General features: G+C 41.4%; 2 protein-coding genes across 2 annotated transcripts in view; one reads left to right on the top strand and one right to left on the bottom strand.

The window, feature by feature from the left end:
* Positions 1 to 27,688, bottom strand: part of yars1 (tyrosyl-tRNA synthetase 1) — a 203,923-nt gene that overhangs the window by 55,852 nt on the left and 120,383 nt on the right. The gene's annotated exons all lie outside the window — the stretch shown is intronic.
* Positions 327 to 27,141, top strand: trit1 (tRNA isopentenyltransferase 1). The gene is made up of 11 exons (XM_079571278.1): positions 327 to 503; positions 9,440 to 9,580; positions 11,849 to 11,947; positions 12,038 to 12,192; positions 13,490 to 13,632; positions 13,730 to 13,841; positions 16,546 to 16,658; positions 17,606 to 17,683; positions 25,452 to 25,561; positions 25,977 to 26,094; positions 26,683 to 27,141. Exons 1-11 carry the CDS (start codon positions 345 to 347, stop codon positions 26,871 to 26,873), a joined length of 1,419 nt encoding a protein of 472 aa, XP_079427404.1. The 5' UTR covers positions 327 to 344; the 3' UTR covers positions 26,874 to 27,141.

Genomic DNA, 27,688 nt, shown 5'->3' on the forward strand with positions numbered 1-27,688 from the left:
AGCTATAATTGTTCCCATAGAAACAATAGAAATCATTGTTAGAACCCATTTAAAAAAAAGGCACCAATTTCCCCAATATGTCAACCCATGGTCATGTCTTCCTTGTACTGCATACCCACTGCTGTACTATACTTTTATTTATGACGGATAAAGCTGGGCATTCTGCAGTAGCCTCGAACCCAAATGTTCATCTCACTCATTACATTCAGCCAGGCATCATGCTCTGTCAATCAGCGTTACCAGAGTAACGTCTTCTTGTTGCCAGGCAACTGTAGTCTTCTCTCATCTTTGTGTCGTTTGCGCTTGCGCGTGGCAGTCAGCTGGTACAATCCGGAAGCAGCAGTATGGCGGCGTCCTCTATCTGCGTGCGGAGCGTATTGAGGAGAGCTATGAGACCGTCGTTGATCGTGATTCTGGGAGCCACGGGAACTGGCAAGTCAAAGCTGGCTATCGAGCTGGGCCAGCGGCTGCAGGGGGAGATAATCAGCGCCGATTCCATGCAGGTAGGACATGGTCCGTCAGCAGAAGTGTCTCATCCACGCAAGACAGGACAGAAGAAAACGTGGCAAAATGTGTTGATCACAAAAAAAATATGTGCCTTGCAGGTTATTATGGCTTCGCTGTTTGTAGAAATCCAGAGTCGTGGTCCTGATTCAGTGGATTTGACATGTATTTATCGTTTTAGACAGACATTATGCACATGGCATGATCTGTAGCTCTGGCCTGCCTACTCGGCTAGCTTTAGCTACCAGGCCTAGATTATTAGTGGACAGTCTTCTTTCTTGATATTTCAACAATAAGCTAAAGCTTCAACAATAGCGAATTGGCTTTGACCAGTTTTTGTTTACGAGGAAGTTAGGCTGTCCCTGTACGTTGTTATTTTCAGATTTGAGACATTTTGCAAGTAATAGGTATTGCAGACTATTTAATTATACAGCAATAGCAAGGCATTAACCTTGTATGGTTACAACTTTCAGAAGTCGGATGCCTCCTTGTTTTAGTGACTGTGCTTTGCTCTACACAGTAGGGTACAGGGACAGTGAGGGGTGGTTTAGTTTTCACTTGGTCACAAACAGATCCATCTGCATTTCTGTATCCAGCTTTAGATACCTTATTATCAGGCTCCCTTGTCCTCATGTTTGGAAGTCCTTGAGAGTCTATTGCTGCAGAGAGCTGCTCCTTCGGCAGTCACCTGCTACCCGGTAAACTGGGTTACACTAATAGTTTCTGCTTAGAATATCTCAGTAGCTCCCAGCTCTTGCAGTGAGAAACAGTGGCCTAGTTTCAGACAGAGCCAGCCTCTCCACAATCAGTGGCCTTGTTAGAGGCTCCCGCTGTGTGTGTGACAGTGAGGGGAAACAAGGGAGATAAGCTATACGGCGAAGAGCAGGTCTCTGTGAATGAGGCTGTATATGGGATGGTGCTATGTTGTCTTTGGGATAGGAAACAGTCTGGGCTTGTTTGGGAGAACGCTACATTGTGCTGAGCTGGTCCCTAGTCAAAGGCGTGCTACACTGGCCCAGCAGCTGAGGGTGAATGGCACGCCGTGGCCACTAGGAAGTGTCTATTGTCCCACCGAGAATTGGTTCCCACACTCCCTAACACTCCTATTGTGTGGTTCTTATCCCTCTGGTCCCCCAGCTCATGGCCTCGGCTCATAGTTCATTAGACATGCTGTGGGTATTATTCTCTCATTAAATGAACATGCTCTTCATAGCCCACACTCTGTACTTCCCTGAACTGACACTGATTGAAGTGCGACCCTATGTGCAAACATGGGCTCATCAGGAGAACGACCTCGTATTTTACCCTATTTCATCTCCTATTTTAACCTTTTTCATATTAACTTTTTTTTTTTAACTCATCGCCGGAGAAAAGGTTGAAAACCACAGTTGAAGAATAATTACTTGAGTTTGTTTTATTTATTTATTAGTTATTTCAACCCTAGTCCGCTTTACCCTCTCAGACTTCAGTGCACTCATCATCCTGTTTTGAGCAATATACTGTATCAAGTAGGGATGGTCCGATATGAAAATTTTCTGCCGATACCGATATCCGATATTTGCCTCGCTGCTGTGGCCGATATCCGATATTTGCCGATATTTATTTCAACGTTAAAAATCAATAGAAAGGCTTACTCAAATGTGGAAAAGTTTGTAAATTGTTCCAGTATTGGAATGTTTTATGCTTATGCCTGGGACACATCTCACACACCAGGATGAAACAATCATTTTTATTAGAAAAATATTAAAAAGACCAAATGCAATGTTGGAGTGAAATGTAATTTCGTTTTTGGCTAAATATTTACTCAGACCTACTTATTATTATAATTTCACCCATATCCTCTATTAATGGGAAACACTGACACTGGGAATATGCTAGGCTACTATTTATTGCATGTTTTATTAAAATATGTAGCCTACCATGTTGTTTAAGCTACATGTTTTAACTTTAAACAAATCTGATAAAGGACACACTGCTCCGTATGAAGCTTTGGAGTTGCAAAAAATATCATAATGTCACTTTAACAGCACCTTATATGAATTTATGAGGCCAGACTGAAGATTTAGAGTTGGTTTAGAGCTGGCAAAGGGCAAACAGTAGATTTACAAGATTAGCATGAGCTTTGAACTGCATTGTTTTCAATGGTAAATGCGCTAACGATCGCAAAAGCGTCTAAATAAATATGCGCGGAAATGCGGACATTACGCCTCGTTTTCACGGGTCATTAACATGACAAAAGCGGGCAGAGTAAACGTGAATACAGACATTATCATCACTGTAGTTACACCTACGTGACAGAGAGGTCATGTTTACGTGTTGTAGCCTTTAGCCTGTTAGCAGCTATGCTAGCGCTAACAAACACAGTTATAAATCTGGCGTCAGGACGGACAAACTTTTGCAACACTCACCTCAGATGTAGCGACAAATAATCCATCAGAAAATGATTCCTGTCAATCCTGACTCAGAATTATGTCCATGAGGCAGTTTTAGTCCAGTTTGTTGCAGCAGTAACTTGTGGCTCTGCATCTCTGTGGTGTCCAAGTGTCCGCTCCACTTTGTTTAAACTTAGTAAAAACATACTTTCTTTTGTAGACTTGTGAATTTATGCTGGAGGATCTTTATTTAGGAGCCACTGTTTATTTTAGATAATTTGAATAAATTGTTGCCCCAGTCAGGTCAGTTTAGCCCGACTACACCGCTGCTGCATTCAGGTGCGCTACGACATTACGGTGCAATAAATAATTCAAAGAAAAAAAAAATATCGGCCGATATTTTCCAATATCGGACCGATACCGATATATGAAAAAAGGACAAATATCGGCCGATAATATCGGCGGCGCCGATATATCGGCCATCCCTAGTATCAAGGATCAATTGCAAAAATTTAAAGTTGAGCTGGAATGTTTGTCATGATGCTTTGCAGAATTACATCACAATCTATGTTTTAGAACCATGAAAGGCGCTATTTTGGGTTACATTTTCAACTAAATGAACTGGTCTTATTTGCCACAAATCTACCATGATGCTTTCTGTATAATGGAGACAGTTTCTAATTTAAAAGAATGTACTTTTGTTGCTGATTAAATATTTCCTTTTTAATTAAATATTTTATCTTTGATTTTAACATTGTCTTAGCCCATGAGTTTTGCCATAGTTTATGTTGTTATAGGCGCTGAGAGATCAGATCAGAGAAATGTAAATTAGGTTGAATGCAATGACCTTTTGTCACATTGTGGTTGCTTTTATTGCCCATGGCTGGTGTGTGGATACTGGGGCAGTGGCCTCAGGACTCCCAGGGCAATTTAACAGGTCATGTGCAAACATGCCTGTTGTATTGGGGTGTGAGTGGCCTCTCAGACCAGTACGTGTATTGCTGACTGGTGACCCTGGGCTAATGGGAGCAGCCGTTTTCACTCAAACGCAACATAAAAGTGTGTGAAACTGACACAGAACGGATAATTTGTCAGGCTTTGTGATTTGCATGTGACTTGTGACATCCAAGCTTAAAATCCCCATTTGTTTTTGGGCATTCTTTACTGTGTCCACTCTGTGTATAATGTGCTCACTTTTGCTCAAGACATACTGTATCTGGTATTTATTGTCTAAATACAGTACTTTGTTAAAAAATGTAGATTTGTGAGTTTTTGGCATTTATTTATTTTTCTCCCAAACTTTGAAAACATTTGGCATGAAGATATAGGAACAATTGATTTAATTTTATCTCATCTTTGGAAAAAACGTGCTCAGTCTGCCTGACTCTGGTTTCCAGCGTGGGACAAGTCACTGAGGTTTTCAGAACCAAAGATAGTTCATAATTCTAACATGTCAGAGATGTACTTTGATGCTAGACATTTGTTGCTGCCTATAAACTAAACTCGAGATACTATTTTAGAGCAGAATTGCCCACCATTTAAACTCTGTTATAGACCACTTAAGATACTGATCACACAAAAATACATTTAATTATTTTATATCTTCCAAACTATCTACTAACTACTGATCATTTTGCTGTCGGATTGAAAAAAATATTACATAATTCCTCTTTTTTGTTTTGTTTTTGTTTACCATCCAAACTCTTTTCTTATGTGCTCACAAATTGTACGGGTGTCCTCAACACTTCCCACACTGCAGCGCCGATCCCTTTACTTCGTCCTTCCGTTTCTCTTCTCTCTCTCTATTTCTCTCTCACACTTTTGCTCACTACCTCTCTCTCTCTCTCTCGAGCTTCCTCTCCCTGTCTTTCTGCGTGTCTGCGTCCTATGACCTGTCTGGCTTTGACGTCTTTTTGATGTGTTTGTGTTGCAACTTGGACCCCTGCTGCCGTCGTCCCCCATCACATTTCTGATACATCCTTGTCACTTACCTCATCGAGTGCCTCAAACGACAAACTCGACTGATGCCACATTCAATTTTTTGTGTTTAAACTTAAACCGTGGTTTGGCAACGGCGGGCTACAGCAAAGTGGCGATTAAGAGGAAGGCGGAGGAGAGAGCAGAAGGAGGAGGGAACAGTGCCATGAATGATTTATTAGTCTGGCATTACTGGGCCGTTCCCCACAGAGAGGGAGAGAGATGGAAGGATGTATTTGTTGAAAGATGGTGCCTTCGGGGGCAAGAATAAACATGATGAAAAGACGAGTGCGCACCTCGGTATTCAGCTGTGAATGTAAGTGAGAAAATAATTCAGGTGGAGATGCTTAAAGTGAAGGTGTTGAAAAACTGGGTGTAGGTCATGCTTAGAGGTCATGCTAAGAATGGACAATGGTGGCTGCGTATTATCCAAAAAGTAGCAAAAGTTTAAAGGGAGAATAAAACCAGGTCAGTGTGATATAAGTTGAATGAGATGAATCCCACTAGAAATGCTTAAACCCACTCACAACATCTGTACATTGTTATGCTGCAGCTTAAATCAGAGGTTCACACGCTCTCCTGAACAAAGTTTGTGCAGTGCTGTCAGGCTGGAGATCTTGGTGGTACAGGGGCGGAGCTGAGGGGGGAATAAAGAGACTGGGCCCCCTGACAGCAACCAAAAAAAAAAAGCCGAAAACACTGGTCCAGGCCATGGCGCAATAAATACGAAGCATAAATGAATTAAAAGCGTGTCTCACTTTCAGCAGCTTGTGCAATAACATTTTTATAGGCTATATTGTTCCTGGAAGTCAATAGGCACCCGCTCACCAACCACATGCTCACGACCCAGCCAAAAATCTCACAGTATACCCACTACAAAAATTAAGACTACACTACTTAAGATTTATTACTCAATGTCCCTTTCAATTCAACTTTCTACTGACTGGGAGGAGATGTGTGTCATGTTTTTTTTTTTTTTTTTTTTAGCTTTTCAGTCCTTTTTTATTTGCCCCAAATTAATAAATGTCATGTCTTTTTATCCTTTGCCTTTGTCCACACAGTTTCTTTGCTGTGTGAATGGAAGTGTTTGTTCCCAGCGCATCTCTCTTTTCCCCCTGTACTGCCCTCTCTCTCTCTTTCTCTGGGCCGTGCCTCCTCTTTATTTATGTGACAGAGGAACAGCTGTCTCGTGCGGGGCATAAGGCTGCACCACGGAGCCCCAACACTGAGCTTATTGTCTCTCGCGCACACACACACACACACACACATACACACACATTCTCCGGACTCGCACGCAAGCTTTGTGCACTCACTGACGCCCGTTCACATCCACTTTTCCTGAGCGGAGGGACAAGGCAGCTGAACCCACAGTATAGACTTCAGCGGAAAACATTATCATGCCCACGGATCTGAGTCGTCGCAAGTTATGAACCACAATAGCCATGTGTTCAAAAGCAGATGTGAAGAGGAAAGGCTCGTTTAAACGCAATATAATGTCCCGTGAAAATGAAATAACCTGCTGCTGCTGCTGCTGCTAACCCTGTTGTTCCCATAGTTTTGTCCTTCCACAAAATCAATGTCACTGTGACATCGATTTAAAACTGGTCCAAACTAAGACAAAGCATTTCTGTGGTTCTAATCTTAAAACAAGTATTCAATTTGATGTGTAAATCTTTTGTTTATATGCTTAAACTATTGAAAGAACTTGATGATATGCTTCTGTCTCTCATCAAGGCAGTTGTGGTTTCACGCTCTCTCACGCTGAAATCTTGCATTTGCTTCCTTTGACTCCAGCCCCAGCGTACCAATATTTTCCTAATCTCTAGCACATCTGACTGCTTGCAGGACCGCACAAAGAACAGCAGTCAAACCAAAAATTGAAATATGAATGGACTAAACAAACAACAAAGGCTGCAATTATTTAGGTTGTCCAATAGGATTTGCTCACAACAAAATATCTTGTTGGTTTTTATGTTCAGAGACTGCACTGTGCACACGACTGATGCGATTTGAAATAGTTTTTGATGGTCTTCTAGCTCCCTTCCTGCCGTCCTACTGCTGCCTGCCATCTCAGCCTCTTTCAAGTGCCTGTGAAACATGACAGTGAAAGGAGTGGCGGAGATAATTCCTGCCAATTTATCAGCCACAGTTTTGTTCTGTAACAGGTACACTCTGCTCTTGTCATCACAATCATCCCCAACTATATTTGAAACCTTTTTTCTTTTTTTTTCTTGAACAGTCTTTTTGCGCATATTCGTCAATTTCACTCTGTCCCTCCTTGGGCCGGTGTCGTGCAGAGAGCCCTTCAATTATTCAGTCCACTGGGTTGTTCTGCCCTGCCCTGTTTCCCACTTTTAGTTTGCAGCAAAGTTGAAGACTATTTGATCTACATGCAGCTGTCATAAATTAACCAAGAGTAACCTAATGCAGTTTTCTGATTTATTATTTTAAGTCGATGAATAGTTTAACTTCAAGCGTTTCAAACTAAAAGTTGTAGTGCAATGTCTTTCCTTCTTTCTTTTTGGGGGTGGGGGTATGAGGAATCTTAAGGTCATCTTTCATGTTCTCAAAGTCAGGCTGATACTCAATGCCCTTGGGATTATTTTTCATGAAAGGCAAGAAGTTTGAATGAGTTTTCTTTCAAGGTGTTCAAAAGTCTTGACAAAAGACAAATTGATATGGTGCTCAATCTGTTTTTTTTTCTTGGCCCGAGATCTACCGAAAGATTTCTGTTATAGGTGCAAAAAATATATAGGCGACTAAAAACGGAAAACAAATTAAAGCGGTACTAACTTAGTAACTCATGCCCCTAGAGGCCATAAGCGCCACTGCAGGTGTCGTAGCATGTTACGTTTTTTTACTCATTAATTGTCCGTGAGAGTAAATACTACGCTGACAGAAAAGACAAAGGGAGAGAGGCATATTGTTCATCCAATTACACAATGGAGAATTTTTTTTTTCACTCAAACTTGAGTTAATAAACACCATTGTTAATTCTCTAACAAATACTGTTTAAGTGGCACAAGCCCACAGTTCTTCGTGATTCCATTCATGTGTATTGGAGTCTCTGACCTGTAGGCAGCGAAGTTGCAATTGTGGTTTTCTGGCCAGAGACAGCAGGGGGAGATGAAAGACCCCCGATCATTCCATTAACACTTGTATTACCCCCCCCCCCCCCCCCCCCCCCCCCAGAGGGACTACGAAAAGGATTTATTGAGGTAAACAAGTTACTCAGTACTGCTTTAACAATACCATATTTAATTAGAAAAATAATGTTCATGTTTGTCTGCGAGAGTCTGAAAATATGTTTTTTTATTTGAGAGGATCATTTTTAAGCTTTAGAGTTTGTGTCTGTGGCATTAAAGGGTCTTCAACAAAATCGAATTTTAAATTTTGTTATTGTGACAGACCTGCCCGAATCCTCTCAATCTTCCCAGAAAACCGTCACAATAAAAGATAAAACGCTATGAAATACCTTAACTGTATTACACATATCGATGTCAAAGCCACAGTTTGACTAGAAGTTCTGGGCCCGCACCGTGTGAGGCACTCGTTTAACACAGTCCTTCTGTCCGTTTTACATAATGAAGCGGAGGGGCTCCTGCAGGAATGTGACAGCTGGGTGTCAGAATCTGTCATAGCGCTCTGTGGCCGCACCGAGCAGCTCCATCTATGGAGGAGAACATTTCTAAGAAAACTCATAACTTTCAGCCTCTACGGCCTTGACAGCCCAGATAATACGTAGATGTTTACCGTCTGTGGGGGTACTGTTGTTCTGGAGGTGTGTCTGCAGATGGATTGCATGGATTTCAAAGTCAGTTCAGTTATTGCGTCTGCTGCACTATAGCAATTTGCCTCTGCAAAAGGTAGTTTCTGGAAAGGCAAATTTATTTACCTGTCCAAACATATTAAAGCAGAACTAAGTAACTCATGCCCCTAGAGGCCATGAGTTCCATTGCAGGTGTTGTAGCATGTTTTTTACTCATTAATTGTCTGTGAGAGTAAATACTACGCCAACAGAAAAGACAAAGGGAGAGAGGGATATTGTGCATACAAGTACACAATGAAGATCTTTTTTTCACTCAAACTTGGCTGTAAATACTGTTTAAGTGGCGTTAACCCACAGTTAGCTTTGCCCGTTAGCCTGTTTGCTTTTTTGTGATTCCATTAGTGTGTATTGGTGACTCCGACCCGTAGGCAGTAAAGTTGCAATTGTGGTTTTCTGGCCAGACACCAGTGGGAGATGAAAGACCCCCCAATCATCCCATTAACACTTGTATTACCCCAAGAGGGATTTATTAAGTAAACACGTCGCTGCATTAAACATTGAATTGAATTGAAATCCTATAAGAGATATTCCTTATCTCTATCCCCCCCCCCAAAAAAATAAAATAAAATCTCTATCCAGAAATTCCTTTCAAAATTCACCTCTAAGGCAAAGGGGAACGAAACTACCTTGTTGCTCTATTTTACAAACATAACTCCATGTCCGTTACATCAATGTGCCTACTTTAATTTTGTCTTGTAGTTACAATTGAAACGTGTTTTAGGATGCATTGTGGTAACATGCAGCGTTTCTCTTCCAGGTGTACCACGGTCTAGACATCATCACGAACAAGGTGACAGTGGAAGAGCACGCCCAGTGCAGACATCACATGATCAGCTTTGTGGACCCTTTAGTGAGCACCTACACCATAGTGGACTTCAGGAACAAAGCTTTGGCTCTTATATCCTTTTTCCCGGTAATACCCAACACGTATGTCACTACCATCGCTGTCATCTATTCTCCCCAGAGATGCCAACCGCCGGCTCTAGATCTGACTGTTATAAATTGCCTGGTGTATCTACGATATTGGTGTCTATGCCGTGTCCTTGTTTGATCATTGCTGCTGCAGATGCTGTGGTATAAAAATAAACATCACTTGGGAAGATATTTCTATATAATATATAACATATATATATATATATATATATATATATATATATATATATATATTAAAAAGCTCTGTCTGAGGCACTCCACCCTCCTAGTATTCGCTCAATGGGTAAGTCGCACCCTTCTGCAGACACCGGCTGTCACACAGATGTGGAGAGGAGGAGGCGATAACCAGAGATGTATTAATAGATCAGCCATCCCCACACACACATAGCAGTGCAGTGGCATGGGGATGCGGTAAAGCTCCAAGAATAGTCGGCTGCCGCTGGTGGGAACAGAGGAATGGAGGGATGAATACCGATTAGCGAAGAAAGACAGTAAATCGGAAAAGAATGGGGAGAAAGAGAAGCCCATAGACGCAAGTGACGGACATAATGATGCATCAGCTATCAAAGCCTCACTCAGCACCCGGCTCTTCTCAAGAACTCCCCCCCCCTCTGTCGTCAGCACTGTCTCTCTCACACGCTTGAGATCTTTTTTTTTTTTTTTTTTAAGTCTCCTCTGGCTTTAACCTCTCACACCTTTTCCCCGACGCCGCAGCCACTGTTGTGTCTGCGTGTGTCTGAGAAAGAGACCGAGAGATTGAGAGTGTGACTGGTGCCAACTTCCATGATCTTGTAAGAGCGCTTATTTAATTATCCTTGATAGAGAGACAATTGCGGCAGTGAGGGAGTGTGCGCGAACTGCTACTGATTATTGATTTGTTCTTTGAAAAGTTGCAGTGGAAGCCTGTTTATGTTTTGTTTTTAAAAAAAGAAGTAATAACAAGGACAGGGACAAATAGCGTGTGAACACATTGTGTTAAAATTGTAAGATTATTGTACTAAAATATATTAATCTGCAATAAGTTACCTTGCTCCAAAGACCTGTTCTTTTAATATGAGGGCTTGCGTGACCCCTGCTAAGCGACAGCTGCTGCAGTGACACGGCAAAGCAGCAAACCATGAAGGAAAAAAGTGAGAAACTGTTGCTAATATCACTCGTGTCGCCCTCACGCCTGCACATGAGCCAGTGTGGCAGAGGCAGATGACCAAGCTTTGAACAGCAAAAAACAAGAGGAAATTTGAATTTTTACTGATATTTCCACGAAATAAAAAACTATACAAGATATCCAAAATCCCCTCCGTTTCTTCAACAACTATATTCATAATTTAAACCTGACTTTATCCATTATTTAGATTTTAATCGCTGAAAATATAGGCATTTTTGACTATTTTTATTTTTTGTTTTTTTTAAATGCCATAATTTTCTATGATAACATAAAATGACAAAAAGCATACAACATTTTTTCCTCACATTTACAACATATGAGCAGTCTCATATATCAGATGACTGCACAAGGGAAACTGGGAACAGATAGCCGGCTCTTATAGAGAATTTAAGCTTTTTATTTGCCGAAGTACACACTGTTTATGTGACTTTTCCATATGAAGCATCATAGGCCAATTACTGTAAATGAATGAGAAATACTGCCCCCAGGGAGGAGACCCTGCAGTCTACAAGCCAGGACCAGCTGACCAAGCGGTCAGAAAGCTGACATGTAAAAAAGCATGCAGCAAATGACAATACAGAGAATTTACGCTTGAACTTTCTATCCAGTAGATGGGCATTGCAACCAAATTTGCTTGAAAGTAATATTCCAGGAAAATATTATAAATATATATATTTTTTTGTATTAATAAATGTGCTTCCACTTATGAAGATGCAATTGCTTAACAAAACACATAGCGCTCATGAAATCTGCTGAGGTTGGATACTGAAGTGCACTGCTGTTTAAGCCTTATTAATCACTGTGCTTGTATTCTTGTTTATTGAGTGGTTAATGCTTTTCTCTTTGATTGGCAGCATACTGTGTTAATGGATGCAGTCATTTGTGCATTGCGGTTAAGGCCAATTTTCTACCTCCAAGTAGTTTGATAAGTCAGATCCAAGTCTTTTCCAAGTAAACACGTACACTTCTGCACATACACATAAAATGCTTTCTGCTGCTGTGTTTGTATCTTGTTAAATTGGTAGGGAGTAAACCAATTATGACTTTTTCTTGACTTTTAACTTAAACATTGAGGATATGCACAGTAGGAACAAGCTGCCAATTGTTGTGGGAGGAACAAATTATTACATCGAGTCCCTGCTATGGAAAGTACTGCTGGATACGGGGGTGAGTCAGAAGTACCAAACAGCTTAACGGGCGTGAGGCGGTTTCCTTGTTCCTTTCTCAAAAGTTATTATGAAATTTACCTCCCCACAGGACAATGAAGACTCAGGTGATGGTGGAGATGAAATGCCAAACAGGAAACTGGAGCTGGAGAAAATGGAAGGAGCAGAGTTACATAAACAACTGATGGAAGTTGACCCCAAAATGGCCGCCATGCTGCACCCCAATGATAAACGCAAGATTGCAAGGTGAAACAGTGGGTGAAAAATACTTTTTACTTTTCTTAAAGGCAAAAATAAAGCTGCTAAGTCAGAAAATTGTACATCTTATTAACTCACAATACCGAATTGTGGGTCCTGCACCATGAATCGACCAAAACCATCTGATAGCTGAACCTTTACACCTCTATTTAAAGAAAAATAAAAAATAAAATATTCTTCCATTTCCATATTTGGCTCTTTTATCTGCTTTTTTCAACCTTGACATTTCGGTGCAATATGAAGCATTGCCCATTTACCACCACAAATCAGCTGTTGTCCTTTCGTGTCCCACCACCTACACCACTCTCACACTGTCATTGAGCTGATGAGCAGCAGCCCTCTGAGTGAACAGGTTAGGTTACCCTGCTCTTCCGCCTGACGGGAGACGACAGGAATCATCTTTTCCTCATAACCTCAGGGTGCAGTCTTGCATGTCTAAAAGGGACTGGCTGGGATTTCAAAATCAATGTTTTAAAAGTTTGTTTAGGTTGGGTTCAGCACAGGCCATGTACGCTGAGAAAAAGGGAGAGTTGTGACTCATATCCTATTATTCACACATTGTTGCTGGTCTTGTAACCATCTAAAATCCCGCCTTAACACTTCCGAGTATGCTGCTGCTGCTTTGACCAGCGATTATACGTGCTAAGGTTGACCTTTTGAGCACTTAAATTGAAACTCAATGCCCCATTGATCTTATTATATCTCTCCCTTAGATTTACTATTTAGGGTAGGTTGCGCATAAACTCACCAGGGAGGAAGTGGATGAACAGTATGTGCCTGTTAAGTTTTATACATTTATCGTTTTAGGAGCATCCTTTGAATCAGATAGCTTTTAAAGCAGTACTAAGTAACTTGTTTACCTTAATAAATATTTTTCGTATTCCCTCTGGGGGTAATGCATACTTTCATCTCCCCCTGGTGTCCCTGGCCAGAAAACCACACTTCCTTGCACCGGGTCAGAGTCACCAATACACACTAATGGGATCACGAAGAAGAAGCCAGACTAATGGGCAAAGCTAACTGTGGGCTAGCACCACTTATACAGTATTTACAGCCAAGTTTGAGTGAAAAAAATTATCTCCATTGTATAATTGGATGTACAATATCCCTCTCTTCCTTTGTCTTTTCTGTCAGTGTAGTATTTACTCTGACGGACAATTAAAGAGTAAAAAAACGCAACATGCTATTATGACCCCTGCAGTGGGGCTTATGGCCTCTAGGAGCAAAAGTTACTTAGTTGTGCTTTATCAAAACACACTGTGCTTCTGTTCCTATTTCCCTCCAGGAGTCTGCTGGTTCACCAGGAGACAGGCATACCCCACAGTGTGTGGCTGGAGGAGCAGAGGAAGCAGGAGGGTGGAGGAGGCCTGGGGGGTCCACTCAGATACCCGGACCCTTGCATCTTCTGGCTTCATTCTGATATGGAAGGTTAAGAAATATTACAGAATGTACCTCTATTGTTAAACTACTCTGTCTTCACTATATGTGCTATGATGAGACAACTTTGGGCTGATTTGACCCCCAGCTCTGGACAAGCGGTTGGATGCTCGTGTGGATGAGATGCTGGCTGCAGGACTCATAGACGAGCTCAAAGGCTTCCATGTTCGCTATAATGAAAAGAAGGTCCAGGATGAGAGGTAACAAGCAAGTATGGATCAGTCTATTTCTTACGTCTTGACTTAGTGTAAAGGCAACATTCTGTGCCCAAAGAATGAGATCAGCTGAATATCTTACCAGATGCCAGGATTCACCAGACACAAATTATGAAACGGCATGTTCAGGGAGAAACACATAATTTGCACACATGAACTGGCCAATCCCTCCACCATTTATTATTTCTAGTTTTTCAAATGTTACACGTTTCGAGATCATAATCAACTATTTGGTCTGGACAAAAATCTAAATTTTCTTAGATTTAGATTGTCTTCCCACTATCTAACGTAATGCCCCAGACATACTGTCCATATTGAGGGTAACTCCCCTCTTTGTCTGACGGGGCTATTAACATTAAGTGAACCCAGCCAAGCAACTGCCTGCAATTTGTTTTTACTTTTTGCTGGGACAGGTCAGGCTGCACTCTTTAGTTTTTAGTCAAAGCTGTCAGTGGGGGAGCCCGAGTACAAGTGGGAGGCACCTTTCTTTTGGCGTTTGGTAATTAAAATGACTACTGATAAGCCACATCTAAAGCGCATTAGCAGCACCCGGGTCGTCTCATTGCTGCAGCCAGGGGAATGTTGCCTTCTCCTACTCTATACCTTATTGTCTGGAACAAATTGCTCTGTTGGTTACAATACATAATTGTGTTAGAGATTGATTTGGTAATTACGTTAGTGAGTCAGTACAGACAGTACAGACCATGCAGATGACATTACCCCACATACTTTTTACAGTTTATTGTTGTCTGCTGATATGGATCCACAGACAGATTCCTGAATACATGACTCCACCATCACAACCTCTTCTTGCCTTCTCAAAACCTCTACTTTCTTTTTTAATGTTATGAGGATAAAAAACATAAAGAAAAGTTTTTTATACAGGTAGAAGAGTGAAATTCAGTAGCATATAATGAGTGATCATAAACGCAGAAGTATCAGCTATGCTAAAAACAATTCTCCTGGTGGAGGCTATTATGTTCAGGACACTCTGCTCCCTTAAAGGTGCTAAACATGCTTAGAAATCCATCCCCCTGAAGAATTTAGATTTTACGAATGCATTAGAAAAAAAAAAGCAATGAGTTTGAACCGCAAACAACATTTTGAAAGGAACAAGCTGCATATTTTTGGGTTTGAAAATGTGAAGGAAGAAGATACCGCGCCTATTTCATCTGCACAATATTAAGTTTGCTATGGCGGTCAGCATTTATCGAAGCATTTCAGGCACTATACTTTATTAATACCATGCCTCGTCTCTGTAGGACTACACTACAGGCATATTTTGATAAGGCTTTTTAAACTGTAGCCTTTTATTAGCCTTGGTGTGAATCCTCCTCCCATTGTCTTGCCCAGCTTTAGCGGACTACAGCCACCTCCTCGTCTTCCTCCTATTTCTCTGCCACTGTTTGACTCGGAGCAATCTGATCATTGCACCCCCCCCCCCCCCCCACCCCCCCACCCCACCCCCCCCACCCCATCCCCTCAGCGCAGTCTTATGTCTCCTCCCTCCCGCGGCTGCTGTGGTGGCTAGACATCAAGGTCAAACTAGTGCCCTCCATTGACTCCACATTTCCTGTGCTCTGTAACTCTTCTCACATTTCAGCTTCTCCTGTTCAGACAGATTTATTTTAGCCATTTCCTTCCTTGGTTACTGGTATGTTATTATCGACCATCAATTAAGTGAGAATCGGGAATTCAGATTTTTATGGCGCACTCTGCCAATATTTAGTACCCCTTTTGACCAAATCAGATAATTAATGTAGCTTTAAGAAATGAGAATATTATGTAAATGTCAATTTTCTTATAACTTAGTTTAGTTTAAGTGCATGTGACGGGTTTTATGCTTTTGTAATTAAGACTTAGTTTCATGGATAACAGCCTTTGTAAGTAATAATTATCATTTTATTTCAGTGGAGCTGCAATTCTAATGAAGAGATATTGGGAATACATTTTTAAACTCTTAACCCCCACCTGAACCAATAACATTTCTCCAGTTTTACATTACGCAAATCTAAAGGTGTCTAAAGGATGAAAACGCAATAATGTGACAAAAATGCAGCGACGAAAGCGCAACAAAAACCTGCCGGAAAAGCAACAATAACAAAATAAAAAAGAGACCAAAGCGCAACACAAAAGTGATGAAAACGTGATGAAAATATGACATAAATGCAATGATAAAGTGACAGAAGAAGCAACAATAAAACAGCACAAAAGTGACAAAAGAATGACAAGAGCAACATAAACGAAAACATGTAAAAAAAAAACAACATAAAATATGTGACAAAAACCCTACGACTACACGACAAAAAGTTATACTGTTGCTCTCCAGATGAGAAGCTTTTAGATTTGGGTAAAGTCAAACTGTAGAAAATGTTAAGTGGTTAAGTGAGTGACAAAATTAACACAATTACTGGAACAGATTTAGAGTTAATTGAGTGCCTATAGCCCATATCGTTCTATATGAACTCCCAGCCTAGGTGCATTATTGTAGCACTCTTCTTCAAATGTCACTTTGCCACTGTCCCTGGAGAGCCTCATCTGGTCACAGTGATAGCCCTCTGTTCTGAGCAGTGAGAGATAGAGGTGAACATAAAATGATTCAACATGCCATCAAAGAAATGGCAGATGGAGATGGAAAATAGAGAAAAGAAAAAAAAACTCAGCTCCTTTTCCTCTGCTGTGCTTTCAGTCAAGACTATCAACACGGGATTTTCCAGTCCATTGGCTTTAAGGAGTTCCATGACTACCTGACCGCTGCGGAGAGCTGCAGCCAAGAAGAGCGAGACACTCTACGCAACAAAGGTTAGGGAAGCCGCAAACAAAATATCTTTGCTAAAAACTAAACTTAGTGAGTGCTAAAACTATAGCAAAATGCACTGCAAAAAATTAAAAAAAACTAGTGATGCATTTTTTTTTTCTTTCTTTTCAGTCATGTTTTATATACTCATGGCAGAGTGAAATCCATTTTGCTTCTTTGCTGTTTATTTTGTTCACACATATGTTTATGGAGTAAAGAAGCTGCATATTTTGAGCAAAGGCTTGAGGGTAAAGGCTAATATTGTTAACATTAGTGGGTAACTTTGCTCCCAGAAAGCTCTGAAACATGGACTTATCCAAGTGAAGAATCTTGATGCTACAACAGGGTATAGTCAGGAAAAAGTTTGTTTGGACCGCTAACAATTTGTAATTGAGAAGCTCAATGTATGTAATCTGAAAATCAGGTGCAGGGCCTGATCAGATTCTTGTAGATTCTTCTATTGTGAGTAATGATTCCTCACACTTTTTGACTTCACACATTTTTGTGAAATTGCAAAATTTCTTGGACATTTTGCTGATGTGACAAAATGTTAAATAAGACTAAATTATAGAAATATCTTTTAAAATTCTGCCCATCTGCTGAGAGACTCCCATCGGCCCCCGGGTCTATCTATAGCTTGTCCGTCCGTGGGAGTGGATCTCTCCTTGTGTGGTTCTCCCCGTGGTTTCTCTTTTCTCCCACTAAGTTTTTGAGTCTAAGAAAAGGGGACACCCACGCGGCTCGTCTCCACCTGCCGCCGATGCTTATTTGGACATTATGTTTGCCTGGATACTCCATTTCCCTGAACTTTACTTTGTCTTGTTTATTGTTTTGTTTTATTGCTTTAATGTTTGATGCAGCCCTGTGAGGAAACTCCTGTTGTGCTATTGGGCTATACAAAACCATCGACTGATTAATTGTCTGATACCATTCTGTTTTCTGCTCTGCACAGGTGTAGAGGCTTTGAAGATTGCTACAAGACGCTACGCTCGCAGGCAGAATAAATGGGTGCGCAACCGCTTCCTTAAGCGTGAGTATTTCTGAGACAAATCATTCACACGTACTAAGTGTATCCAATTTGAACACCCTTTACCCCAATGAGGAGTGACGCATGTAATCTCTTGCTGAATATATGACAGGGTTGTAACTCTTCAGTTCATTTGTAATCATTTGGAGCACGGTGTGATTGAACAGAAGTGATGGCTCTAGTGAAGATGTACATTACTTACAATTGTGTAGAAAATGGAGGCACTAAATTTCAAGTCACGTGGTTTAGATACAAGCAGGGTTTTCCAATTGTTGTGTGAATCCCACGACAGTTAGTTAGCTCATGATGGCTGAGAAGTTAGCGCTCTTGCCTCAAAGCAAGGAGGTCGCGGGTTCAATTCTCATTTGTGTTGCTTGATAAGCACCAGTTGCTTGAGAGTTAGCAACTTTCCCAGGCTGGTCCAGACATCTCATATCCAGCTTTTAAACGTAGATGTCTACCAGCAGGAGCGTGCCCTGTAGTAACCCAGACGCCTAATCCTTTTAGGCCCAAGTGGCTAAAACCTAATGCGCCTCCTTCTGAGTGCTTGGCTGCCCACAACTCACCATATGGTCGCTGTCACATGTGCATTTCTGTGTTTAGCATGTTTACTGTGGTAACTGGACTGATACAGACCATGCTACGCACATGGAGGTCTGTTGTCTGGTTCACTTCCTGGGCTCAAACATGTGCATTATGCTCAAATAGATGTAAAGTCTCTGGAGAAGAAAAATTGTGTTCAAGAAGTTCAAAACATCTTTTATTTGTTTCTTCAGTATAATTAAAAGGCTGATTTTAGTGGCAGCCTGACACTAAAATCATAGAGATAAAAAGAATTCAGACTCTACAACAACAGCAGATCCCTTCCACTGCTCTACATTGCAGTTGTGCTGTTTTTGAACATTCATAAAAGTTTGGGTCTGTAGTCAATCCATATGACGCAGAAAACTACAGTCACTATATAAATTAAAGAATAAAACAACTATAATTTGAACATTTTAAGTGCTAGACTTAACATGAGGATAGAGATAAAAAGTATGAACTTCCTAAACCTTTATAACTGCTGTATAATTACTGTATGGTCAATAGTGTGAGCATCAATTGATTGTAACTACTTCTGCTGTTAGTGTGGTGCAAATCTTTTTGTTTGGCTTTTTCCGATTCTGAAAAATATTCTATTACGGCCCAATATATCAGTCCTGCTAACAAGTGCCGTGATAAGCCATTTCATTTGTAAAGTAGCCTTGACGTTATGCCGAACTAGTGTGTATACTAACTTTATATTGAACATGTTTTGGCTTTTTAGCATAAGATAAAGTAGGTAAAGTTCTTTGTGTGAGATAAGCCTGGATTTGCAAGGCCACAAAACATGTTTGGAATTCTTTGATTGTAAAACAATTCGCAGTTACTGGCAGAGCACACAAATCAGTGCAGAAACATCATTTTATGCTCTATACCGGAAAGATGCAGCAAGGTTTTATTTTGTCCCTGCAGTTTTTGCATCTTTTTTTGCTGTCTTGCAATTGTACGGTTCTCAATATGATTATTTTCCACCAAACATGTTGATCATGCTGGTCTTTTGGGTAGGTATTACCAACCTTACACAAAATGTTTATCTATAATGTTTAACTATAAAACCTTTTGAACCCCATTACTCCATTGATGGTGAAAAGTTGGGGTTCAGTCAAGGTTAGACTATGTACTTAATTTGCTTGTGGGGCTGTATTGCGATCTGGCCTAGTGGTGGTGTAGCACTGCTCTCACCTTACTGTCCTTTACTGTTTGTTCCTCAGTCTCTTTCACTGTGACTGCTGACCTCTTTTTTCTTACTTGTGTCTGAGCCCATCACACACACACTCATAGAAATTCCAGGAGGCCTCAGCTGAGCAGGCTAATCTCTTGAAGCATTACAGAGCTGCCGGGAATTTGCCCCCGACCACACAAACCCGGTGCAACAGGGTCAACGGGGGCTGCAGCGGGCAACCCAAGCATACACAGACCGGTGGGTCAAAGGCATGGCATAAATTGAACATGACAGTCAGCTGGGGACAGTAAATTAGGTTAGCGGGGACAGAAAGTGACCCGATTACCACCCCGCAATTCATGCATGTATGACTTCACAGGATGCACCATGATATTTAAGAGTTGTATTTTAGAGCAGTGTTTCCCAAGTGGGTCCTGAGACACCTGGTGGCCTCAGGGGCCCTGCAAGGCAAAATATGGGTATTTCATTGATTATAATCAGTATTTAACAGATAATCACTGTTATTTGTAAATAATTGTGTGTGTGAAATGTGAAATTTAAAGAGAGGGGTTACTCTGTGCTAAACATTGGAAATTGTTTTAGAGCGCTTAAAATGTTCAATGATTTAGTGCTCAGTGCTGAGGGGAACGATATTTTCAAAACAGGCCAAATGCAACTACACCCAAATATAAACTTTATTTTTCATATTAAAAGTTGCATAATGCACCTTTAAAGCAGTACTAAGTAACATATGCCCTAGAGGCCATAAGTGCCACTGCAGGGGTCATAGCATGTTGCAATTTTTTGCTCATTAATTGTCCGTGAGAGTAAATACTACGCTGACAAAAAAGACAAAGGGAGAGATGGATCTTGTACATCCAATTGCACAATGGAGATAATTTTTTTTCAAACTTCGCTGTAAATACTGTTTAAGTGGTGCTAGCCCGCAGTTTTCTTTGCTCGTTAGCCTATTAGCTTCATGTAGGTGGCAGCGAAGTTGCAATTGTGGTTTTCTGGCCAGAGACACCAGGGGGAGATGAAAGACCCCCAATCATCCCATTAACACTTGTATTACCCCCAGAGGGACTACGAAAAGGATTTAAACAATTTAAACAAGTGACTTAGTACTGCTTTAAAGTAGTGTCAGCAACGATGCTGTTTTCCCCCCCATTATATTCTCAATTGTTCCAAAAACTGTTTAGAATGTTTGTGACCGTAGTATGAACTTTTGTGACTCACTACAAGTGAGTTAAGCAAGTGACTGTGGTTCCTGAAAAGATTTACAGGTCAGGGGTCAGACAGCTCAAATTAAATCAAACCATTTGTCTTTCCTTTTATGTCGGCCTCTGTGTGTCTGATGTCTGTGTATTTTCACGTGAACTTATTAACCATAGTGTTGTGTGCTTTATGTAATTTTGAATGTCACAAGTGATACATATTTTCCTAGTGGGGAAAGTAGTACATTTAAGAGAACAAAGATGGCAGCTTGGTTGAATTCCACAGTAATTTTTTATGTTTTCTTTTATCATGATGACATGCGGGACTGTAATGCAGCGGTTGCGCTTAGGTCCCGAGTCGGTTCCCACCTGGATGGGCCCTTGTCTGCGCAGAGTTTGTATGTTCTCCCCATGTCTGCATTGGTTTCCTTTGGGTACTCCGGCTTCCCCTACCACTAAAAATATGTATAATAGTTTAATCGTCCAGGCAGGTGATACTGACCATCAGCCTGGCTCCACATCTGGAGATGGGTCACCAGGCTGATGGTGACCCACTGACCTAAACTATTTCCATGTTGAGTTTAGGAGCTTATAACGGTATACTCTTTCAGATTGTAACAGAAAGTACGCTATAGAGCTTATTCGTATTACACGCGTGACTCCAGAATAGTTTTTGCCCTTGCCAGCAGTGTCATAACTTTAGGCTCTAAAACCCTCGCCTTCTCCATGCCTCAAAGAATTGCCTCCACTCTCTCCACTTGTAACCAGGATACGCAGGTGTAGTTTGACCGAGACCTCGTGAGTGTTAAGTAATGAGACACGGCTATTGTTTAGGCAGAAGTGACTGGTAGACTGCAGACGGGAGCAGCTCGTGGGCGGCGGGCCGGATGGAGAGTGAGGTAACCCAATACAGCGCAGCCAACAGGTGCGAGTCAGGCTTACACCCTTGACCCTTGTGTAGGAGCTTTCAAACGGACACCAAAACACAAGACTGAGCTCCTCCCGATGCGAGTGCGCCGAAACAAAGCCAGAGTGCCGCCGTCAAGTCCGCTGCACGACTAGTGATCTGAGCAGTGTTAATGGTTTTAAGGGAGATTTCGGTCACATATGGTAAACTGTTCTTGTTTGGAGAGGCATTCTATTGAAATAGCTACATGTTTTCTTATATTATTGGCTGCAATGTGAAATATTTGAAACGTATTATCTGTGATCAGTATCTTTATCTCCCTGTAGTAACGTGAATATTTATTTGCTCAGTGTATCTAATCGATATACTAATTTATGATTATTAAAAAAAAGGCGAGAAATTAAAGTGAGACCCAAACTGCGGCCCGCGGACCAACTGCGGCCCGTGGCCCACTTTTAATCGGCCCGCTGCAAATTCTAAAAATACAATGAATATCTTTTTTTTGTGCTTAAATTTAATATATATCAAATAAATGAAAATCCATTAATAGAAAGTTGTGATGAAGGCTGTATGGGCCCTCAGTGAAAACAGGTCAGACCCCTGTTCTTTACGATAAATACGATATAAATGATTACTAAAGAGACACCACTATATGTTAGTATTTGGCGACACTATGTATGTACCACTACCCCATATTTGACAAACTAACTTATTGACTACTCAAATTAACTTAATTGAGCTTGCCCTTTCCGGGTCTGAAAATGACGCACACAAAGAAAACGGCTTTATGCGGCGAGGTTCAGTCCAATTTAGTTTATTACTCACTGGACCAACAAATAACCCAGTGTAGTACACCCAAAACATTTATCACGGAACCATTTAGCCAATCAAACAATTACGGGCAAACAAAAGTGACAAAGTACCCATGGATTTCAAAAGGGGCTGCGTTGAATGCCGGCAGCTGCTGTGGCCAACTGGCGTGGACGACAGCCAGGTTCGCACAGCTGGGACGGGGGGCACGACGCACAGTGGGCTTTATAGTGCCGTTTTTTATAACTGAGTGCACACACATCCACACGCGAACGGACTCACTCAGCAAACAGCGCGCAGCAGATGACTCCAGCACCGCTTGTTGCAACAGGTGGACTTCTGTTTCATCGCGCATACTCTCGACAGGGGCAAGGCAGCTGTTGAGCGATATAGGGCTTTTTTTTTCTTTCCCCTGGCAAAATGATCTTCCCTGTGCGCCTGAAATCTATACGCTTCTACTGTGGGCGCGTGTTTGAGCTGCCCACCCAGCGCATTGTCCCTATAGCATCTCTTTCTTATCAGCCCGCATTCATTCTAGTGGATTAGCAGAGTTGGATTTCACAACAACAAAAAAAGAAGTTTCCATCCAACATCTGGTAACCTACCTTCACACTCCCTTACTTAGCGTAGTCCTTGGGGAGTAGATAGAGGCAAGAAGAGAAAGATTAGTGATGTCTCTTGATGTGAATTAAAACACTGTATCTGTGCCTTCCACCTGCCTGTTATTGTGGGTTTGGCATAATAGACTTCCCCCGCGGAGCAGTAAACTAAATCGGCCACCACGCTAATGAAACCTGAGGCTTTGCTTAACACTCCCAATCAAAGGCCTTTATGATCGTACAAGAAAGCAGAGGAGTCACACACAGGTCAGCCATGTTTGATGCTGGATTATGAAGCCGTTTCAAACCAAAGGAGCTGGTTGAAATATGCTTACAGGGGAGTTATTGCATTATCACATGCATTTAAAGTAACTGTAAGGTGTTGCAATAGGTTTTGTTTTGGTTTTGCAAGAGTTTTGTAAAGAAGAAAGGGCTTAAATCCCTCAAAGAATGATGTGGCTGCCTAGAAAAGTGATTAAAGCTGTGATAGCTGCCATATTTGAAGGCTACAAGTCATTATTTCTGCCCACACTTTGCGCTGGCCTTTTTTTTTTTTTTTCTTTAATTATGTTAAACCTCTTAATCCCCGCCTTAACAAGTGCATTTTCTCCAGTTCAGCTTTACCCAAATCTAAAAGTTTTCCGTCTCATTTGAAAGCTAAGACGTACAAAACTGATCGAAACGGATCGTTTTCCTTGCGTTGTTTCAATCATTATTGATATTTCTTTTCGTTGCTTTTTGGTTGCTCTTGTGTGGCGTTTCTGTCACTTTTTCATTACATTTTTGTCACTTTTTCATCACTTTTCTGTTACTCTTTTTTGTAACTTTGTCGTCGCTTTTTTGTTTGCGTTTTCAGCATTGTTCTCTGATCATTTTTGTCGCTATTTTAACACTTTTTTTCAAGAACCTTTAAGATTTGGGTAAAGCTAAACTGGATGACATGTGCTTGGTACAGGTGGAGGTTAAGAGATTAATATCTAATTGAAGGAAATGAAGCCAGATTATTGTTTTTTGCTTTGTTTGGAAATGTCTCATCTACATCCTCATGCCTTTTGGAGATACTGTAAATTGATCTGCCCCTTGCTTCACTATTACATTATTCAAAATTTTGTTTCGATGTTTCGAATCCCCCAGCTCCTGCAGGAGAAGACTATAACTGTGTCCTTGGGCCAGACACTTCACCCACCTTGCCTGTGCTAGTGTGGAGTGTGAGAGAATGGTTGCTGCCTCCCGCCACCGAGTGTAGAGTGAATGAATAATGAAATGTAAGATGTCATATTATTAGTAAACTCCAGTATCACCTCCTTTCAGACATAACGGGTATAAAGGGTGCTTTATATATGAACATAACCTTATTATCAATTCTGTTTGTTTTAGCCACTCCCATCTGATCTTTCTTTCTGTAAATACTAAACTTGTTCACATTTTTCATCTCAATCATAAACTCAAAATTGCTTGATATCCTTTTCTTTGTTCTATCGACTCCTCTCCAGCTTGTATTGAACTATGTGGTGTTTCAGTCCCTCCCTACATGGCTCTTCATTCAGTTAGAGAAAAGATTAAGCCGTAATTGAGTTGGCAAACCATGCTGTAAAGGTTAATGGCTTCTGTTTTGATGACAGGTTCCTGATTCCTCCTCTCCCCTGGCTTACTTTGTCTGTGAAGGTGTGGCACTATTGCTGGTCAATGCGGGACACTACTTTGGTCAGACGGACAGGGAGGGCAGCGCTGGGGCTGGGGCTGGGCCTGCAGACTGCTGATTGAGGCAAAATACAAACTAGGGGGGTGGGATAGAGAGAGAACGAGGGGGGGGATGACCGACAGAGCAAGAATGATGTCCAAAGAGAGTGGGGTAGAAAACGGGAGGGGGAGAGGAAGAGGGAGAGGGGGAGGATGGGCATTATCGAGCCAGTGTGAGTCAGCAGGTTGACAGGGCCATGGGGCGCGGCTCCAGCCCATCACCATCACTGCTCTGTTATATTTTCCACTTTGCGCTCTATGGATCTCGGCTCCCTGACCACTGTTACAGCATAACTTTGGCAAATAAGTTCTGTACTAACAGTCATGAGATTTCCAAAATGTATGTACTTAAAAAAAAACATTCACACTCTTATTCATATGGGGGGAAAAAAGATCAGTTTTCTTCCTAAAAAGTTTTTCGAGAGCATTCAATCGTGTCAAGTTTGCATTATTTTTAGCCACGTCCACCACATGAATTTCCATTTGTTCGCGCAACCTTTCAGCCAAACGGAATTTACTGAAAGGACACACTCTCGAGACGCAGCATCTAATTTCTAGTAGAAATGTGGCCCAGTGCGGCGGATCAATAAAGAAGAGCTTTGCAGCTAAGAAGTGGTTCGATTGGAAAAATGTAATACTGTCGTTCTTCCACAGTTATTACAGTACCAGATATTTGAGGACGCCATTGTAGTTTTGTACAAGGCTGGGTTTATACTATTAGTTTAAAGAAAAAGCCTACTCTGCTTGTTTCTAGGGCCAGGTGACGCTGTGCCACCAGTGTATGGTCTGGATGTGACTGATGTGTCGCGGTGGGAGGAGACCGTGCTGACCCCTGCACTGCAGATACTGGCCTCTCTCAGTAAGGTGGGGGCCCTCTCCTCTGCCACTCCCCTATAGCTTTCCCCCCCTCAACTTTACAGTCTCTAGAATCTGGTTTTGAGCAACGGCATGCCTAGAGCGGGGACTGGGGGTACCACAGATAGGGAGGATATTGGGGGTCAATTGCAAGTTCAGCTAAACTTCCAATACATCAAATGAATTCCACTTGAACGTATATTGCGTAATGGCTATAAGTAAGAGCAAACAAGTATTACATTGTCAATATAAGCTTGGCCAAAAAGCCTTACATACTTGAGTTCTACCGCTGTGTACCTAATTGCTCCCATTGGGCCAGCCCAGTGGGTAAAAGTTTTTTTTTTTTTTAGCTACCCACCTACATTGATAATCATTTCAAGCTGAATGACGAAAAAGTGAATGAATAAATGTTATTATTTTCCAGGGTGAGAAGCCGGCTGTTTCATCTGTGAAAATAGACACATCAGAGTCGATGAACAAGCGAAGCCGGCACACGTGTGACCTCTGCGACAAAATAATAATCGGAGATCTGGAGTGGGCAGGTGAGACTGTTCACACTGGGGTTATGCTAAATATATTCTTACTTTACTTTGATCTTTATTTAAGGGAGAATGTCGGCTGATCATCTTCTTTAGATGTTAAGTCCCACTTTTGTGTATTTCTCACATAAATTAACTTGTTCTCAAAGACCATATTATCATCACACTGCACTATTATCTATCAAACGGCATGAGGGCTCCAGCAATCACCAGATATCAAGTTTAACATTTAACTGTGAACCCTTAAATGTTTCCGCATAAACACACACTGGAGACTGTGTCAGACATGGCATTCTTAAATGTTGAAAGGAGCTTCTTCTTTTTTCATAATAAATAACCTCCAAACATCAAACTTACTACGTGGAGAAAGAGAAAGCAAAGGCATATCATTGTGAGTGTTCCTTTTACAACTTTATTAAAGGAATTTTATAACCCATGTTATTACTGTGACGAGTGGCAATTATAAATACTTAGTCTTAACCTGATCTTTTTGCTTTTAAGACGTATTTAAGTGTAGAGAATTGAGCAAAGGAGGTGATCTGTGTTTATGCTCTACAGTTCGGCTCATCATCTGTGTTTTGTCTTTTGCAGCACACCTGAAGTCCAAAAAGCACTACTACCATGTGAAGAAAAAGAGAAAGATCGAGACTGGCAGCCTATCGCAGTCGCCAAGCTTGGATGTTTCAGAGGACTCTTCTGTTGCTCCTGGCTGCAGTGGGACTTCCCATGAGTCCCCTCCAGGAGTCGGGACAGCCCATGCTCAAGTACCAGTCACCTCCTAAAACACATGAGCAACTGTGTTGCGCCAATACGTTTTTCAAAATCGCACTGGGAGTTGTACTTCAGCCCTAAGGAACATCTAATTTGGAAGACCTGGCTTTGTAATGTCGAGGACTGCCATGTTTTTATTTTTGGCATTTAATCTAATTTATTGTCCGGACTGTTTTGGATTTTTTTTTTGTACATTTTATTACAGCACACTGCAGGAAGATGGCTATTTTTCTACGTAACTCTGATGCCTTGGAAAATGCAATTTAAATTTGCTGTATATTTTATGCTCATAAAAGCACCTTAAACCTCGTGGCGCTGCATTCAAGACTTTCTGACTACTTTCTGTCAATCTAGATCATTAAATATGTTTGTATCAAGTAAGGGAAGAAAGGATCCTTGTCTGAAATCTCACGCTATGATACAGTAGAAAAAGGGTTTGTATTCAGTGATCATAGTGGCTGCTTGTACATATATTAGTGAGTCATGCCTTTCTGCTGATGTCGTTCAGCAGCAGGTCAGGCTATGAGTTGACATCATTGCACAACACTGATAGCTTTGCTGTTGTCTGTTGAACACCTTTCCCGCCAAGGTGTGCCGCCTGCTGCGGTAAAACCCCTTACACAATACCTGGCGTTTCTCCAAAGGCCTGTTGGCACTCCGTTTGATTCTCCCAACTTGCCGCCTTTCCCTCTCGGCCGGGCGCCTCTAAATAACTGTCCCATTGTTAAACATTAATGTGGAAACCTGTCCAAGTTTTACCTTGCTGTGTCAGGAGGTTATCATAATGGGTTGTGTTCACATGTTCCTGCCGCTTGACCCCGTCCAC

The sequence above is a fragment of the Gobius niger genome (assembly GCF_951799975.1).
Source record: "Gobius niger genome assembly, chromosome: 14".
Taxonomy (NCBI): domain Eukaryota; kingdom Metazoa; phylum Chordata; class Actinopteri; order Gobiiformes; family Gobiidae; genus Gobius; species Gobius niger.

Coding starts and splice junctions, on each gene's coding strand:
- trit1 (XM_079571278.1), top strand. CDS start 345: ATGGCGGCGTCCTCTATCTGCGTGCGGAGCGTATTGAGGAGAGCTATG. Junction 9,581..11,848: donor GGAACAAAGCTTTGGCTCTT/ATATCCTTTTTC, acceptor TTTAACTTAAAC/ATTGAGGATATGCACAGTAG. Junction 11,948..12,037: donor AAGTACTGCTGGATACGGGG/GTGAGTCAGAAG, acceptor ACCTCCCCACAG/GACAATGAAGACTCAGGTGA.